Source organism: Acanthaster planci, linkage group LG15, assembly GCF_054643075.1.
Source record: "Acanthaster planci isolate LZ-2023a linkage group LG15, COTS_SCS, whole genome shotgun sequence".
In the NCBI taxonomy this organism is placed as follows: Eukaryota; Metazoa; Echinodermata; class Asteroidea; order Valvatida; family Acanthasteridae; genus Acanthaster; species Acanthaster planci.
In genome coordinates, this window is record NC_141791.1 from 550,820 (window position 1) to 570,805 (window position 19,986).

Consider the following 19,986-nt stretch of genomic DNA (forward strand, 5'->3'; position numbering starts at 1 on the left):
AAGAATGGATATTAGTGCTGTTGTAAATTTTCTTTATTTCAATGATCCGGTGTTGTTTTTCATGTTTCGCATGTTAACAAAAAATGATTTTATTCTTTGACAGTAACCAAAACAGATGTCAGATAGTTTTCTTATATTTAAAAGACGTATAAAGATGCACAAAATATGTTCTCAAATAAAATTCCCACCACAAAGCATTTTGAGCCGCTGATTTCTGAAAATACCATCACCATTTCTCTTTTGTCACACACATATACCAAATTATGAATATTATGATTTTTAACGAGACAAAAATCATCGCAAGTTTATTCACCCAATGCCGATCTAAAGATAAAGTTCTCACAAGTCCATCTTTAATTAATGTATTCACTGGTAGCTGCTTCACTCAACACCCCAGTCCAAATCCTGACAATATGTTAAAATCATTAGTTACAAGGCAAAGAATTCTTAACCGTCAAGACTGGCTCAGATTGAACAGCAAGCTGGCATTTCAAGATATTTACAGGTTATGTTACCTGAGGGATAACATGACAAGAAGTGATAGAATTTCACTGCAGCATCATTGACATAAATACCACACGTAGTTAGTTCATGGCCCCAAATTTGGGCGACTGGGAAGGTAAGTACATGTACATTCTTTCTTCTTTAAAGGTATGCACTGTAAATTTTTGCCAACCAAACAATTGACCAAGTAAAAATACAAACAATAAAAACAGATCAATAGCAGGTTTACTAGGATACAATATTTGTGAACTAATGGTTATCATGTACATACTGATTGGCATGATCTAAGTTGATTAGAAATTCCTGCTTAAACAATAAAGGAAAATCATGAAATACAATGGAATTAATTTGAGTGGTGTACTCTGTACAGATTGTTTAACTTATGAATTGTAACTGTTCTTGATATTACCTGCGTTTACACCCGTATCATCCTCCTGCTGCATTAACTAAGCATTGACCAATGCAACATCCATCACCCTGTGTTCAAATGATACTGCTGAATAAATATATTGCATGCAAGAGTTCTATTTATTAACATCATCTGTATACTGTGACTGTACGGGACAGTTTTCCCAGTTCCAAACATCAAATAGTGTACACACTTCCCTATAACACCTGTCAGTTTCCGAGGAGCTCCAATTGAACATACATGTGCCTGTAATGTGTGAATGTGAAACTGTTAAACCAACAATGGTGTTAACGGATCTCAAGACCACATTCAACATCTCATTGTTTGCTCCCTCAGACAGGTGAGTATATGAAACCATTCAACCACTACCGTTTCTGTATTTACTTATGACTGGCATGATCAGGGCCAAACAAAATACCTTCGTGTCAAGTGTCAAGAGTGTTCTAGTTTTTACAGCAGTGGTACAAAGTTCATCGGCAGTGAGAACAGCCAAGTGGTACAATCAACCAATCCACTAAACAAACTTTCAATCCAATACGCAAACTTTAGTGTGAAGATTTCCTTGCAAAATTTGGGAGTAGGTCACTTGGAATTTGACACAAGCATGTCCGTATCTTATCAATGGCGACCCAGGACTGCCTTATTTGGTCATCTACAGAACTAACTTTGAGCCATGCTGGGCTGTTATTTGTTTGTTTGCCTATCGCAACCACAGAACATCTACATAATCATGGTAATGTGCACCTGCTATTCATATATCTCCATTGAGAACAGAAGTACAGGGAGCACACACACATACATGTACACACACACATATACATGCACACTGTGTATGCACTGCCATAGCAATTGGCATACTGACCCTTTGCAGTTGGGGTCAAACTAGTAGTCTCCTACTCCAGTCACTGAATCAAATGACATAATCCTAATCAGTGCTCACATTAACTCAATGATCTTCTGCTATCTTGGTCTAGCGTGAGGCACAAGTCTGTTGAAGTTAGTGCACTTGACTAAGTTGAATTTAGCAGCCTTGATATACGGTATTTTAACAGAGAAACAGTGGTTTCTTGGCTGCTTTCAATTGGCCTGTTTTGAGACTTCACTAACACACAAACAAAGACAAAGTGACAAAGTGAGTTGTTATTAAGGTCAATCCCATTGACTCAGATCAACCAATAACTCATGCCAAGTAGCATCTCCCAATATTCTCCACAGAGTGAAAGTTGAAATCAGTACGGAGGGTTTATCACCAGTTTTGGCCTTGTGTGTTGTGTCTAACAAGTAAGACGGTGGGGATGAGATAAAAACCCAACTCAACTCAGAAAGGAATTGAACCCACCGCTAAAAGCATAAGGTGCAAGTACGTGTTGTTCTAACTTTCCTACACACATTGATGGGTGATTGACCAGACACTCAGCACCACCATCCCCTCATCACCCAGTGGTTGGCGGACCTGTGAGGATACTAACAGGGCACGGGCCCTTAAGCTGCTCGGAAACAGCCGGCCTTGTGGCATCTTTTAAACAGGGTGTCGTGTGTCTGCGGGATCTTCCATGCCTGGCCTCCTTCCCTCAAATAGACTTTCCCCTGAGTGGAATACCTCTTATGCGGTACACTAATACATGTAACTACTCATGTTTAATTTGATGTATCGCTCATTTTAAATGTTCATGTATCTTTGTCTTGTTGGATAATCAATGTAAATGGCCCTGAGGTTAATTTAACGGAGGGCGTTTGCCAAATCCATTTTATTATTATTATTTATGATGGCCAGAACCTATACGCTGTGGTATGGCATTTAAGAAGATGCACTCATGCAATCAATGTACCTCATGCCTGATATACCAGCCATTCATGCTAAAGCTCAATGCTGATCAGAAGACTGTGGCATCTTCTCTAGAATCCTCCATCTGCTTCAGGTTCTCCTCACTGTTAAACACTCCCAAGTTATAATGAACCTCTCCTCTTGGGATGACTGATGAGAGAGCATCACCAGACTTTTCACGCCTGGCTTCCTTTTGACATCAGCACCTTGCAGTACACAGGGATTGGTCATGTTGGTAATCCATCTGCTGTCCTTGGTGTTGGGAATCACTTGTCTTTCTCTTTGAAGTAAGATGCTGTGCAAATTAAAATAACACAGTTGGTACTACTGTAAATGATGACTTGTGTCAAAAGCCCCAGGCCTAGATAAAAACCATAGATTAGATCATTATCTGTAATTGCAGCTGAACAATGCTCTCTGGAACTTCAGATATAGATGTTCATCATTATTCAGGGTTGCAGATTCTTTTCTTTATTCTGGCACTCCTTAAGACTCAAAATGGCCAAATAAGCTTTTCACGAGTTAAATTTAAATAAAATCTGGTACATTGAGTTCTTTAAATTCATGTGAACATAATTTGAATTCTACAGACTGAAAACGCTGTAGCTATACCTCGTGATTCGTAGAAAGCTTTGCTTAGTTACGTGAGAGACACCTTACAAAAAGACACTGTTCTCCATGGATTAGAACAGCACAAAGGAACCAATCCATTCCAGAGATGGTGGTCTCTATGCAAAAGTTGCCCCGAATCACGGGGTATAGCAACAGTGTCGTTAGTGTGGGGAATTCAAATTATTACGTTTATGTACAATCATACAACACAATGTACCAGATTTTATTAAACTGAACTCACAAATGGCTGATTGTAATTGGTTGATCAATTACAGTTTACCCAAGCACACCCTCCACTGACAGGACATCTCATCATTTTGGCAAATGTACAAAATCTTTGTCTAAAACTATAACTTTTAACTTTGATGACAGAAAGAAAGAGAAGAACCACAGACCCAATTTACCTAGTTTTTCCACGGCCTCCACACAAACACTTGGGAACATGTTATCATTGTATGTACCAATAATGATGAGGGTAGCTGTCCTGACAAGAACAATACCGATCTTGTCCTGAAACAAACAACAGTAAATGAAATGTGTTAAATTTGTCATTTAACATGACACAAGTTGGTCAACTTTTTAAAAAAATGGCTGGATGTTGGGATGAATGCGGATGGTAGACTGCAAACTACCAATGTAACAGAGTAGTCTTTTATGAACAATATGGGCGATTCATAACAGTGTGCCTCCAAGAGTTTGCAACACGTTGGCCAATCACAACGTGCAAAATCTGTCGACCCTTTCCAAACGCACACTGAGTCAACAAATTTTGCACGTTGTGACTGGCCAACGCATTGCAAACTCTTGGAGGTGCACTATTGTGAATCGGCCGTATTCCAGATTGATATAATATCAGTATGCGCAACACAACAGTACTACATGTAGCACAGGCAATGTAATGTGAATGACATCACAACCCTGGAATGTCTTTTTTGTGTTTTCAGTTGACAAAAACTTAGGCTGCGTCCGAATCTGTTGTCTAGAGCTAGGTCTAAGACTTTGCTCCATAGGAAATACGTTGAGACACCAAGACATCAGACCTAGCCTTAGCTTTGGAAGCCCGTTTCAGGGACGGCCTTAGCTAAGGGAAGGGGTGGAACTGTTGAATAAAGTGAGGCCCAATTACAATAAAACTGACCGATTTGGCATAGATGGAGCTCTTGTCTGCTCGAACACACTGATAGATACGATCATTGAAGTACAAGCCCTTCTCTCTGGTAGCTGATGGGTCCTTGAAGGCATCGATGAAACGCTGAATTTGATCAGTGCTCAACTAAAAGAAGATACAGTGAACAAGAACTCTTACACGAGCATACTCGCAAGACTCCTTGCAAAGAAATATGAGGATAGAGGAAAACTTATCTTCACTTGCATGTAGCCCTTTCCCCAAAAACTAGAATCATATACTGTGGCCTCAATTCACCTACCGTGAACCCAGCTGAGCTGGCTCGTAGTGAGACGTCTCTCCGTCTGATGATGGCACTGTTCTCCACATGTCCTGTGGCAATCAGGGCACTATGGAGGAGATTCTGTAACTGGTTCATCTTCACCCGGTCCTAGAATGTTAGAGGAAATGAGGTTCAAAATAACCATGCTTCCACTGGAAATATGACAGTCCAGCTACAAAGACGCGTTGCTTTGGGGGATATCAAAATCCCCTCTTCCTAAGCTTAGGCATATTCTTTCACATAAAGACAAAGTTGCATGTGTACATGTACATGTAAATGATAATGTACATTCATATCAGTGCACATATGAGGTAATGTGTCCAGCTTATCTCTCAAGTTATCCACACAGTCATGACAACATGATTTTCAAGATCTGAACAACTGTTCTTATATTCTGCTGCACGTGGTACATGTATACCTCTAGACTGCAGCCAAGAGGAAAGAAATCCTTACAAGTTGGCTTCGTCTGATCTACAGATTGTTAATATATGCAGTCATCACACATATCCCATGAACCACTTTGACTCGAGGTTCCACCATCTTGGATGTAAAGTTGTGTTTAAAAATGGGCAAGTCTCTTACTACCGCTATTTTTTGCCTCAGAAATTTAAGGCTACGGCTAAACTGAAGTCATAGCCACAAAATGGCAAATTTTATCAAAGACAGCAGTCTAGGCAGATCACAAAGTTATGACTGTGGGGAAATGTTGAATAAAATCTTGGTCCAACAGATCTACATGTACATGTACAGACCGATTCACTGACAAGAATCAGGAGCCATTACTGCGGTGTCCCCATGCGTGTGAACAAAAGAGATGCGCATTGAAATGCTTCCTCAGCCAACGGGTGCACACTGCTAACTAAAATAACGCATGTGTCAAGTTTAGGAATGTGCACCTGAATAACATGAACTCCACAAGTAATGGGGTTAGCGAATTGGTCTATAGCTTCAGTAAAGACCATTTGCAGCCCTACATGTACCTGTGTTGAATTGATGTGTGTGACAAGATTAACAGAATGTGATATCAAACGCATCAGATCTATTAAAGTAATGGACAATAAACCATCTATATGCCTATACCTGTGCTGGCCTATGCGGTATCTCTGGATCGATATGGTTGATGACAAGATTGACCAACTCCTCAATTTGATCCAAGCGCATGTAATCTCCAATTTCAACCATGACAGTATCAGCACGATCAAAGGAAATTATATGTTGACATAAATAAATGGGAAATCATCAAACAGGTGCTGTTAGTGGAGCTTTATCTCTGTTCCATATGTCTGTTGATAATCTGGCAATAGCAGGTGTCACAAGCTACCGGTAGTCCAACAGCACCAACTCATTCTGTAGAAATCTTGAAGCTGCTGACAATCCCAAGGATCAAATTCCACTGTCAAATGTTGACATACAAACACCACAAATATGTTCCTCTACTTTAGGCATTTATAGAAGCAGTGCTCGGTGCTCTCTCTTACTACAACTTACTACAAGAACATTCAATTTCTGGCACACATGAAGCTACACGTACTGTACGTGTAGGATTGGCAAAAGTATGCATACATGTAGCACAATACATCCAACTGTACACACTCGTTGTGGTGCTGTTCAATCAGTCTGTGAATTCAATCAATTAATCATTCAAGCGAGAGATCGATCTTCCCCACCTGCTGCTGCATTCAGACCATTCTTTGCAAACTGAACACAATGAGTGCAGTGTTGCATGCACATAAAGAAATCATATGCTTGGAGTCACCACAGGCTACATAAGTTGGAGGTCTTCTAAAACTGACAAAAATTTCTAATCTCTGAAAATAATTTATTTTAGGGAATCCCCCCCAAGTGAAAGGCTTGATCTCTACAATTGATACCACACTTCAGTCCACAGATTTTGACATGCAAATGAGCACCTTCTATCAAGAAAGTAAACACTCTCCCATTCCCTAAGCACTATGTTTGTGCTTAGCAACAGTAACTAGGAAGGGAGTCACACAATTGAGCACTGTGCAGAGTGAATAGCGCCATCTATTGTTGAAGTATCAGAAAGCTGAACTTAACAAGGCATACATGCTTTAAACGGTTTTGCACTTCAAATATTCATGTTTATTTAAAATGACTTATTTCCCTTCAATTTAAAAACCTTGATCTAAACTCTGTGGTAGGTATGTGAGCCATATGGACAAAGCAACACTTACTTCACTATGAAAATCCTTACCTTTGATTTGGGTAGCATTTTTTGCTTCAAAAAATGAAATAAGTAGTAATTTTTCTTTAATTGAAACAATTTTTATGTAAAAATCAATTAAAGAGAACACAATGCTTAATTCAACATTAACTACAGATTTTTAGTAAACACTACAAAGAATGATTCTTTTTTAGGATGTATTCTGTCAATAAAAAAAAAAAGAGGCACAAGGTAAAATTCCGACAAGACTCAGTGTACATGTGCAGGTACAGTATTTTACATGCATTCTTGTTTTCATCCTGATTTCTTCATCAAGATTGCTTTGCTTTACCGAAACATGTATAGACATCAGCTCTGAGTTTACAAACCAATCTAAAAGACAACCAAGTTCACTTTTTATAATCTGATACCCAATATGAATAGTACGTGTGGGTTGTTGTACAGTGAGAAAATCTCAAATGCAAAACTTTCCAGGTACAGAGCTTGAGTATATATTCAGTAATGCAAGCCAGAGAAGACAACAACTGTTATTACATACATTATTGCATAACTCATTAACTGTTAATCCTCCATCACTCGGCATTTACCACACTTACCGGAACAGATGAAGAGAGAAGATCAACCGTGAATGAGTGATCAGTCATTACATTTCAAAAGTTTGATCCAATGGATAAACTGAAGAATGACTATTCCAGTTCAATGCAACATGACTGCAATTATTACGTGACGCAGACATTCCTCACAGGAAATAACAAAGCCTGGCTGATGAGAAGAGTGCTGTGTAACATCCAACATGGCTCTACTCATTGGTACAACCCTGGTACAACATTCCACCAAGAGATTTTGTTACATACAACCAGTGCATTGATCCTGCCAACCTCAGTAAAGTACAGGAAAAAACACTGGCAAATGCTGCAAGGCTATATGGTGTCAAATTCTGAATCCAAGCTCTATGGTCAGGCCAAAATACTCCAAATTTTACGGTTGACTTGCTCTACCTCCAAAGACAGCAGTACTGGGGACAGGAGTCCTACAATGATCATCATTCATCAAGGATTCTTTTTCAAAACAAGACTTCATCAAAGGCAACTAAAGTCCCCCGGTAGATGAGTGAGTCTACGCCCTCAAAACAAAATGACAAGATGCAACAGGTACATGTACTAAACCACCCCCTCTTTGTCTTGTTGGAAAGAGACTGGATAAGGCCAGTCCAACAACAAAACATGATTACCTCAACTGAAAAGCTTTTTATCTCCTACCTCACTTGAGCGGCTTGCTACCCAATGGGCATGAGCTAGTGTAGGTAGTTTTTATCAGTCAGTGACAAATCTCCTTCTAGCTACAGGTAACAGGTTTCTAAGCCCACTGTATTATTCTAAAGGAACAAGCTTTCATATCCTGTCATTACAACCAGTGGCAGTCTACATCAAGCTGTTTGGGTGGTACAAACATCCCCTCGCTTTCAGGAGATACAATTGCTTAAAGTTTACCCTTGGTTTCCGCTGAACAATTAGAACTGTGTGTTGTTATTGGACAGTCAGTTAGCAGGCAAATTACATCACACCTTTCTCTTTCAGGTACACATTTCAATGTCCATGTACATGTAGGCCAATCTTACCAAATTACACATCCTTTCTTTCCTTCTTGAAGAGTTCTTCCTTTGAAGATTCTGATGTACACTTAAATACAGGTTGAAGCATTAACAACATAATCTCACTGTATGGATGCTGCACATAGAGTCTTACTATCAGGAGAATACTAAACTCACCTCTGGGTTATCTCCTCTTAAATCATCTTTTTCTAAGAATGAAACAAGAAGTGCTAGTGCTTCCATTCCCATGGTGAGTTGTGATGACCTCAGAATTACAGCCATGGCCTTGTTTTTTGCATCTCAATCTCTTTCAAAAGCAAAGTCAGCTCAACAGACACCTTTTCACATGAAGACCAGTAACTACAAGCTGTGCCTTTTTGAGCAGGGACTAGTCAATTTTTCATTGTGACAGCCAAGGAACAAATGCTTATGCATGCATAATACATGTACATGTATCAAATAAATTTCAAGAACAGTTTTCAAGGAATTCAGACAGTGACTTCCTCCTCTAGATTAAGTTTCGACAAAAAAATGTCATCATCAACTTACACACCACAACACAGAATCATGTGACAAAGTTTTGTTTTCCATACAAATAGGATACCTAGCTACAAACATTTACCTCTTCCTTGTGCAATGAATATTGGTACACATACCAGAAGGCATGACCAATGCTTGGCCAACTTTCGCCCAACATGCAAGTGTTGAAACAGAATCTCCAGCCAATCATAAGACACCTCTCAGATAATAGAGCTCAATTTAAAGACAAACTGAGATGCCAGAAGGAGAAAACAAATGTTTACCAACCTGTCCACTGACAGCCACCAAGAGAATCAGCTTTTATGTGGTTATGCAAACAATACTGTACATTGCCTCACACTACTGAACACCAGTTCTGAGGCTAAGTCAAACAGTAACACTAATGGTCATTTGCTTTTTTATGCAAATTTGTGTCTAATCCTAGAATAAAGTAGCAGCATCTCTGTTACCAGTCCCTGTTTACGCAAGGCTTTCATCATACATGCATCAGTGTGAAGCACTCTTCTTTCCTTAAAAAAATTAATTCATTGAATACCTCTAAAACACTGGATACGCACTGTTTTTTGGCGACTTAAACAATTCCCAACCTGACAAATGTCAGCTTGGTTTCTTGACCTAGTGTATAAATTCATATACATTTCATAAGAACAACGGGCTCACTTCCCTTTCACAGAAATCTACTAGAGACACAAGTCAGAAAAAGAAGCATACTGTCAATTAGATGCATGGGCTTTATTTTCAGTAGGAAGAACAAATTCAGAAAGGGAACTTCAGCAAAAGTGCACCACTGCACTTTTAGAGCCTGGCAAAGCACAAAGTGACATAATTTTAAATTTTATATTAATTACGTATGGGACACTTTCACAGGTAAAGGTTTTAAAAAGTATCACAGGGATGAAAAATGAAACTTTGTGTATCAATAAAACATGTTTATTTTATTATGATGGTACTAGAAAATGTTAATTTCAAAGCTTACACATTTTGTGGGTTTAATTTATGGACATTTTGCACTTTTGCAGATCATAAAATTGGTCAAATGAAGAAAGGTATCACATACTGCTCAAACGTAGGCCTACTGCGAGTTGCCAGACAAAAGCAGTGGCCTTATCCCAACATCCAAACCCCTCCATCAAAATGCTCACCACAGCTCACTAAAAATAAAAAAAATAGCAGCATGATGCAAAAATTATGTGCTTTTAAAGTTGGCACTCAACCTTTGCTCTGTACCCAGCACACACAGGGTGCTGGGAAGGGCAAATGGCATAAGTTTTATCGACCACTCACTGGACAGAGGTCATATGAATGATAACAAGGTCAAGGGTGACCATGTCTATGTGCGCATGTACAGTATGTGTTGATAAAGACAGCAAATAACCCACGATGCTTTGTGCATCAGTTGTGACACATTTCCTTCACAAAAATTTGTGAAAATGAAATGCATTTGCCCTTCGCCCCCATCCCAGCACCCTGCATGTACATTTGCACTGGGTGAGGTGAAAAGCAAGCACTCCCTGTCCGCAAAAAATACATTTGTAGGCTAACGTTTCAACTTCATGACAAGTAATGTTACAACCAAAGAAGAATTGCACAAGGAAACCATGAAAACTGTCCAAGACAAGTTCAAGTTGCACAAACATGACAAATTTTACATTTGCACTTTTGAAGATTGCGCTCAACAGGCCTAGGCTAAAAAGGAAATTCTCACTGACATTACTTCCATCATGGAGGTATGCTTCCATTCACCACTGCTGCCACTGCCATGACTGCACGGCCAGTGCCAAACTGGCTATGGAGGAAGGAAATCCCCCATGGCCCCAAGCACCAGCGGTGACCACTGGCTGAGCATGCCGAGTTGCGCTGTAGCTGTTCAACCGGTCAGCGCTCGGGCTCTGACCACATTTTTATGTCAAATTAATTCGAACAATTTGTACACATAACTAACAAAGTGGCATCTCAAAAGTAACCTTTCCAACAAAAAAAATCAACTTACTCCACTGCTGAGCCAAGTTCATGAACTTGTAGTATTTACATGTAATTTTAGGCCTAGTGATTCAAATCCTGACTCAGATGCAGACGACAAGAAACAGGCATGGCACGAATTTCAATATGGCGCTGTCAAAACAGGTCAAAGGTTGTATCTATGGTAGTTTAATAAACTTGCTAAATGCTGCCGCGCATTTCGGTGAGTCATTTCAATTGCACTGTTTCGGCACTTTCCTGGCTTCCATGTGTATTTCTCTTCAGATTTTGTCTTCGAAATTGATCATAATACATTTTATGTACCTTATGTTTATATACTATGGAATAAATCAAAGTCATGAAAGCGAGACACCACTAAAGTTGCTCGAGTCTATCGCCCAAGAGAGCGCTATTTAGAGCTGCCAAGATCGAGATTGTCTATAGACTGTGCGCTCATAATTGGGCGACTGCCAGTTGTGTTGGGCTATAAACTGGACATAGCAACAACAAAGCTAGCTACACTAATCAGTCAACATGCCTCCACGCGTACCGTCGACTTCGTGAACTGGTGAATAAGCTCCATGCATCCCCATAGATTGTAATTATGAAAACTTCTCAATGGTAAATTAACTATCAAACAGAGATGGCTACAGGAGAAAGGTGCCGTGGAATAAAGGTCCATTCTCCACAATTACACGAAGCACTAGTGGCTGATGTCAGACCGACAGAACGAATAAAATCATCGGTAAGTTTTCGAAGTGTGGTATATACAGTCTAGTCTACTACTAGCTGTACAAGGTGTACTTTCAATACACAAAAGCTGTTGTTCGTTCTATTTATAAGCAGTGGCACGCCCGTCAAAATTGGCGTCAGGAGCTCCGAAATGAATTGATTGTCTGAATCTTTTTTCCCTGAACCCAACCAAAAAGTTGAGCTTGTAGATTAATCTAGTTATTTCTACAGCAGATACTTTAGACAACACAGCAGAACCAAGTTTATTTAGGCCTACCAATTCTTGTCATTTTTCCTTGACTATGTTGACCGGAGAGGCCAGGCCCTGTTTTGAGGGGTTTTAAACATTGATATAATTTGATGTCGGCCTACATTTGCTTTATTACCCATTTAAATATTAATATAACCACATTTTCAGTATTTTTTCCTACACAATTATTAAACGTGTAGTCAAGTTTGATAAAAATTATTTTTCTTTTTTAATCTTTAAAGTTGTCTTGTTTGTTGGTTTTATTAGCACTTCAAGAAGAGTCAGCATCTTTTTCACTGCCTGACAATATCATTCTTTGTCTAAGTTATATCCCATCATGTAACCTAATGATTTATGAATCTTACTGCTTGAACCAATCACGAAAGTATTCCTTCAAAAAGCATCTGCCCTTAAAATATCTAATTCATTGCTATAATAAATTGAATGTGAATTATTGAAGCTTCGCTCAAGAGTTCTGTTGTTTATTATACATGTATTTAGTATTGTAAATACTAAATACATGTATAATAAGTATTGATCGCCATTGAGCCAATTAGATCAGGAATTACAAGAGTATGTGCTACAACACAGTAACTGACCAAGTGACACTCAAAATTCTACATCAGGCTTGCTGCGTTTCTGTTCAATATTTAACAAATAACCAATCTCTCCATGTACAGTGTAAAGTAAATTGCTGTTGGAGTAATTTATTTTGAAGGCCCTCTTCTATCATCTCATGTGGTACACATACACAGAAGGAGAACTGTGAAAATTGTTCGTTGAGTGAGATTCATTTTTTTCCTGCAATGTTTTGTTTCAACATAGCCTGGCAGACGAGACACAAGAAGGAAATTGCCGGAGACCAAGCGACCATGGTCAACACCAGTCAGTCGGTCAAGCACCACACTATCAGCTAACAGCAGCCGGTCATCACTAGACCAGAGTACCAAGATACAGAACTGGCTTTGTCAGAAATCCATACGTGGTGTCCAGGTATATCCGAAGTACTTCAATAATAATTTGTTGGACAGAGAAGTGGCATATTGAGGGCTCTGCCTTATTGTTCAACTCCACTGCAGAAACCCATTAATGGCTTGTACTCCTTAACGCGTTTGCTGAGTTAATTTACCCTGGTTCCAGTATTGTTTGCACAGCCAAGACCCTTATTGATGTCAGACCCTCATAAAAATCAAACACAAACACTCTAATTACTACACATGGTGAACTCCTTTGCAGAATGTGGACATTGGGAGTTTGGTCAGGGGTCAATCTGACTATTGCGTGATGTATGCTGTTCCTTGGACTGTAAAGTGATTTATTGATTGCTTGTCCTACCTAGCAACCACTCAAATTGATGGGGATGATGTTGAACAGTTTCATATGATTAATTTCAAAACATCTATCAAAATGTAGAGTACAAATTAATGATTTACTACTGACCATTACAAATTGTATTATCTACCTATCAAAGTAGTCACTTTGTGCAAAACTGTTTTCAATAAAAATAAAGAAATCCGTGCAGGGATTGAGTTTACAGCAGTGACAATAACAAACTGTTACCGTCAACTAGCTTTTACAAATATAGCTCTGGGTAAACAATATTGAACAATATCAATCCATGGAGCTTGGTTTGTTGGATATGGACTTTGTGTTGTTGATTATTCCAAATCGACACATTAACACCTGCCTATTCATAGGTAGGAGCTTCTGTTTTCTTTTGAAATGAAGTGCATGAAAACGATTTCTGCTTGCACTTGATTTATTTTTATTCCTCAATTATCTAATGTAATCTTTTGAGTGTTTTTTTACAATTTCTTATTTTAGTTTGCTCTGTTTTCTTTGATCATACAGGAACGTGCAGATCCAGAATCGAAAGAAACCAAGAAATTGTACATGGCAATTTTAGATAGAGAAAACACATTTGTCAAGGTTGGTATTCAAGAAATCTTTATAAACAAGACTGAGGCTTCAAATTTAAATACACCTTCAAGATATTCAAATAAGCTCACCCATTTTGATAAATGATTGAAATTATTTTGTGTTTTTGTGCCATTTGTGTCTTCAGGATGTTGATAATTTTTTGACTGAGAAGTCTTTCTTGGATCTGCGCAAGAAAGAGATGTTGTACAAGAAGTGGAATGAACGCATCTTTGCACCACTGGAGGAGCAGATCTACCAAGAGATGAAGGGAAACTACGCAGCAGTAGACAAGAGAAAGAGGGCGCTCTTCCTTGAGTATTTACAACACAGGAATAAAAAGGTACCAAGAGATCCTTCAAACCAGTAAAATCAAACCAAAAAACATAAGACAATGTTTTTGAACATTAATAAAGTTCCTTTTTCTGATCTTTAGTGCTTGGAAAAATCATGCCATTTTTTTTTTTTTGCCAAGACATTTTGACCACATTACTTTGGTTTTGTTGAAGGAAGTTGGTATCTGTCAGGAAATGTATCCATTAAGTCCTATATTTACCTTGGAAGAAGAAAAAGATTTTTCCCAAAGCAGAGGGGATGCATTCAGAAACATGGGCATCACAAGGATTTTTTTTTGGAGGGGGAACTACCTTTGTAAAGGGGGAAAATGGCATGGGGGATGTAGCAGTCGTTATTTAAAGAAAGATAAACAACAGACGGAGGGGTCAATTTGGAGGGGGGTTTGCAAGCAATTTATATTTATCACCTTTCATTTCCTATTGCTTCCCCCCCTCTTTTTCCCTTTGTTATTTTCCATTTTTTTCCCCAGGGGTAGGGCAAGTGCCCTCATTTCCACCATGACACCCATGCTCAGAAATAAGTTATGCAATCACAGTTTATCTATTATGACAGTAAGATGTAGTAGGAATCTATAATAATCGTACTATGTCTTTTTTATTGACCCATAATTATTTGCAAACCTTCATAGTTTAAATGCAAGTATTACATAACTTTACCCTTATCTGAAATTTAAAAATCCTTTGTAGTTTCTTATTCAGGCATATGTTTTTTGTCTCTTGGCAGGGCTTTGTTTCCTTAGATGTCTATGACCCAAAAGAGTATGACCCTCTTAAGTTGGTGGTACCCCGACCAGCTCCAATTGTAGCCAAGACGGATACCCTTAACGACCCCCTTATAGCCCAGCAACGCAATAGAAATGAAGAAGATAGAACTATCATCAGATGTAGAACAGGTGTGTATTATTCTGCTGGCTAATATTAAAAATTGTCTTTAAATTTTGTGTTAACTTGTGTTCTTGCTAAGTGTGCAAAATCTCAAAATTGTGGAAATGCATTCTTTAATTTACTAACGATTACAAATCAGATTTTTACAATTTTCTTTTTCTACTCTGGGTATACTGTGATCACATTTATGAAAGTACTGCCATTCAGCCAAAAATGAGGACAAGTCCGCGATGATGTTTTCAGTCAGGACTATGCCAATTTAACCAGATCCTCTGATTTCAAAGTTATTACCTCTCTTTTAGAGTTGGGATGTGACAGCATCTTTTTTGCCACTCTGTCAACCTCAACATTTCCACTCTTCTCATAACAGGGAGAACCCTCTCCGATTCAGCAGTTGAGGTCCAACACTTGCCACCGTTACCCCTAGTGCCCCTAGGAAGGCACGGAACTGATTGTCGTACATGGCTTGCCATGCCGCTGCATGACATTGAGAGCCCAGTCAGATTGGGCAGCAGGTTAGTATTTTGTGACTCACCAACCCTGTCTGTTACACACAGTCAACCGGGGTACGCCTAGCTGATTCTCCTTTGCTGAGTTGCGGCAGCTTTTAAGTCCAACAATCTGTAGCATCCTGACATTTCCACATTACTGTGAATGCAAAGAGAATTTTGAAAATTAATCTCTTTGAATGGAAACAGGTTGTATTTAATAGTGAAATCCATTAAAAAAATCATGTGAAATGTTTTGCACTTTAGAAACAAGTTTTTTGCTAATGATGAGACAGAAGATAAAGCAGTGTTTCAATATTTTCAAAGGCATCTAACATCTGTAAAGTCCTGTCCCTGAAGTGATATTAGCGATCTTAATTATTAATTTCTGATCACTCTAATGTTCTCTCAATCTTTACAGGCGGCGCATGAAAGGTGTTTTCAACGACTGCCATTTTGACTTTGAGGAGTGGTCCAAATTGCCTTTTGACCCGGTGATCGTTGATGAAGAGATGAAATGCCAGAAAAAGAGAATGTACACCAGCCAACAGCCTACCATGGTTTCCACCTAGGCAGGTTCATCTATTGGTGAAAGGTTGGATTTACAAATGACCTCGTAACATGCATATCAATCAGGAGCAAGTTTGGTGCCTGTTGTCAAAAAGTTGCTGATGAGCATGTCACATCTCTTTGTCTCTGTCTGATTGTGTAGTTGAGCGGCCAAATTTGCTCCTGTTTTCAGTCACATCAAAAATCAGGAGCCATCGGGCAAAAAGTTGTTTTCAGCATTCCATGAATAACTTTTGTAATAGGATTCTTGCTCTTTCCATTTCATTTCAGACACACAGTTTAACCCCCTTTACTGCTGAAAATAAATGACACTCAGTGCTCTATACTGCTTAGCACAGTTTCCTCATGCTAAGTACAAATGTAAGCTTACCAGCACCATGTGATTTCTGGTAAGCAGTGAAGAGGTCAATAGCACTGGTGGTTATGTATTTGATTTCCTGTGTAAGCTGGGTTACATTTCAAGAATAATTGATGTTGTTTATATGTATTAAACGTTTGTTGTGTATTGCCGCTGAAATCCATTGAGACTGCTGAACCAGTGCTGAATGATCGGAGGGTACCTTCAATCCAGAAAGTATCGTTAACTCCATGCCTGCACAACAGGATTCATTCGGTTCCCTCCTTGTCTACATTTTTAAGCTGTTTTTGAGCAAAACCTTGAATTGGTCTTGCCTACTTAGCATTTCTTATTGAGACATGCCTTATGTGGTTGCTTCTTTTATGGACTCTAGTCAAGAAAGAGTTTCAACTCTTAATCTTGTCTGTTCCAGTTGTCTCATGGGAGCCTGTGTCATTTTTTGTTTGTCGTTGGCTGAATCAACCTTTTTCTAGTTTTCATGCAGTGGCTGTATTTTTACATAAAACTGTACTTGTATCTTCCATGACTTGTCTGTGTCAATCAAACAAATAAGACTTGAGGCCTTCTACATTAGTAATAATATTTGGTATGCAAATGAACTTTTCAAACACATTATGCATTGGAATTTCATATGTAAATGTAGAATTTTGATAAATAATTTTTATGCACTGCAGTATTGATATGGCCAGGTGATGTTTTGGTTACAGCCAAATATTTCTTTCGTTTGATAATGGTGAGTGGTGAAAGGAGAGAGTGGAAGCTTTGGAGTGTGGTTCTGCGTTGAAAAAAAAATTGAAAACTGAAAACATTTTTTTCTGAGTAGACATTCATGTAGCCTTCCCCGCTTAGCTTTCTCTATGTCTACAAAGGGAAAATCCAACGCACAGACTTAATCTAAATCGACAATTTTATTGATATACACGTTATAAAAACTGTTAGGTACCGTCAGCACGTGCAGAGACTAAGCTGGCTTGCCTTAAACACTGAGGGCGCTACGGCCTGCAATCTGATGGGACGCCATCGAAGCATGGCTTCCGATTTCCCACTACACAGCTCTCCATATACACTGTGCATGTATATGGAAGAAATTGCTTTATTGAGATGCAGCTTGGCTAGCAAGCCTCTAGAACAAAGTCTCGTTTTCATGAGCAGAACTACACAACGTAAGCTTCTTTAGCAACATTACGCAAGTTCGATCAAGGACCGTAGTTACATACATGGTTCGACTAACTGCGATCGAACGTACATTTGGATATTGTCTGGATTAGTCAACTATTATTTTGTGCTGCCTACCGAGGTTGGTCACGTCGTTGGTTGCCATGAACCGTTTGTAATAGCACAGTGCAGAGAGGACCAGTTATAAGAAAATTGCTGGAAAACAGTATGTCACCAGTAAACCACCAAGTTCACTTATCTTTGCTATTTTGCCCTTCCTGCGGCCACCTGTTCGCCCCTTCGGCCTTATGACTTGACAACGGTTGATTGTAAGGTCCTTCGCACATCAACATCACTGCACTTGCGCTAGGTACGTCACGAATCAACCACTCGGTAACTAGTGGTCCTTGATCGAATTTACCCGTTAAAAATATTCTAATCTGAACACAGTGAACTACAATCTTCTATGCACAATTGTACAAATTCTGCCGTATTGGTACTTATCATCCGCTCCATAAATGCCACCGGTATTTAAGCATTGCACAATATTTCCTATGCACCAAGTTTTTTTTAATAACACTGAACAAATCTGCAACGTGACTCAGGTCTTTGGCACTTTTTGACTTTAAGTTGATGATGATATTGGAACAAGCGAGGTGGAGGGTTGCTGGGTTAAATTTGTAGAACCAGTGAAGAGGAAAGATTTTACGTGACTATCGTCTTACTTTTTTGAATCACAGGTTAAGCGAGTTTTTACAAACAATGGGTTCTGTAGAATTTTTTTAAAGACAATGGAATATGGAATAAAACGATATATATGTCCAGGAAAGATTAGGAATGGTGTTCTGTTTTATTGGGGGAAATGAATAAAATGGGGGAAAAGACCAAGAATTGGAGATAAAGGACGCAGTCGGTACCCTTTTAACCAACACAGTTAAATGTCGGGGTTTTGGGAGGGACAAAGCAAAGGCTTGTCCATTTCAGAAAGGTTACGGGGAAGCACGTCTTTTGTCAGGCACTCAGAATCGGTATTTTCCTGCCCACGCACCGAGAAAGAAAGAAAGAAAAATCAAGACTAGAATCCTGAAGTAACTCGTTCACCCGAGCGGAAAAAGCCAACACGGGATCAACAAGTTCTCTTTTTCCTGTCATTTCTATTTATAAAATTCTAGAGTTATACAAACTTGACAGTGAATGCTAAGATTATTATGATAAGGGTTTGTTGTTAACCGTCTGGCCTTCAGTGAGTTTTATAAAGCAACTTGCGGAATACGCGCTAAATTAATGTCAACAAATTAGAAATTTCGAAATGCCAGAGTTCAGAAATTTTCCGGATCTGCTGCTCTGAGCACTCGGCAGGTGGCGAAGGATGGGGGAACTGTGGTCTAACTAACGGCTGTAAAAGAGCCTATGTCCTACACAAAGATTTTGGAAAGATATGGTGTAGTAATTTTACCAAAAGGTAATCTTTCACCCGTGTACTTTAAAGCAGTCGTGAGCGTAGAGACTCACTGCATCGCACATTTTTCGTCACCAACAAGGCAGTTAATGTGATTCTGCTTTTGTTACTAGTTTGGCGTAACTGGACCTGTATTGTAGCCGACTTGCCTTTAAAATTAAGAAACTCAAAAGTTGGGATGAAAAGTAAAGAGAAAGAGTTTTACAAGTTAAACAACAACTTCTATTAATAAATTCATATATCCACTTGAAAATAAAATCGTATAGGAAACAGATTTGTTGGAGATAGCTATTTGATAGCCATGAAGTTTTTTTTAAGGCTGACCATGATTTCATGAGTTTTATCTCAGTTGTAATATCCGGGACACAATTCTAATACGACCATGCATCCGAGCCGAGCACTAGCTACAGGGCCGCGCAGCTGTGGGTTGAATAACAAATCCATTCATCCCGCAAACACCGTCAATCCAACAAACCACGTTGAATTGGTTTCACAAACACAAACCTTCCACATGATCATATTTTGACTTCCGAGCTCAAATCGACTTTTCTTTACGCATGGCAGACACGATCAGGAGAAATCTTCACACCTCTAAATTCGCCAAACACAGGTTGGACTATCGGGAAAAACATACAAAAGGGTGTGGCAGGCTGACACAAAGTTTTTTCAGACCGATTTTGGCAAAGTCAAGGCGAAGTTATAAGCCGATTTTACGACTGGTTGGTCTCAATCGGGAACAGAGC

General features: G+C 39.1%; 2 protein-coding genes across 5 annotated transcripts; one reads left to right on the forward strand and one right to left on the reverse strand.

Annotated features, from left to right (window-relative positions):
• Positions 1-270: 270 nt before the first annotated feature.
• On the reverse strand, positions 271-11,037 carry LOC110974425 (profilin-4-like). Of its 4 annotated transcripts, none has more exons than XM_022226048.2 (5): positions 10,824-11,037; positions 4,778-4,906; positions 4,489-4,623; positions 3,755-3,860; positions 271-3,033 (listed from the first exon to the last, which is right to left on the reverse strand). In XM_022226048.2, exons 1-5 carry the CDS (start codon positions 10,851-10,853, stop codon positions 3,005-3,007), a joined length of 429 nt encoding a protein of 142 aa, XP_022081740.1. In that variant the 5' UTR covers positions 10,854-11,037; the 3' UTR covers positions 271-3,004. The 4 variants fall into 4 exon arrangements, with proteins under 4 accessions (XP_022081740.1, XP_087002879.1, XP_022081739.1 ...); XM_087146753.1 differs by lacking the exon at positions 10,824-11,037 and adding an exon at positions 8,752-9,891; XM_022226047.2 differs by lacking the exon at positions 10,824-11,037 and adding an exon at positions 7,580-8,655.
• A 545-nt stretch (positions 11,038-11,582) lies between these two features.
• On the forward strand, positions 11,583-18,613 carry LOC110974423 (protein FAM228B-like). The gene is made up of 7 exons (XM_022226043.2): positions 11,583-11,818; positions 12,881-13,048; positions 13,907-13,984; positions 14,121-14,315; positions 15,053-15,221; positions 15,584-15,728; positions 16,123-18,613. Exons 1-7 carry the CDS (start codon positions 11,717-11,719, stop codon positions 16,271-16,273), a joined length of 1,008 nt encoding a protein of 335 aa, XP_022081735.2. The 5' UTR covers positions 11,583-11,716; the 3' UTR covers positions 16,274-18,613.
• The last annotated feature ends 1,373 nt before the right edge of the window (positions 18,614-19,986 follow it).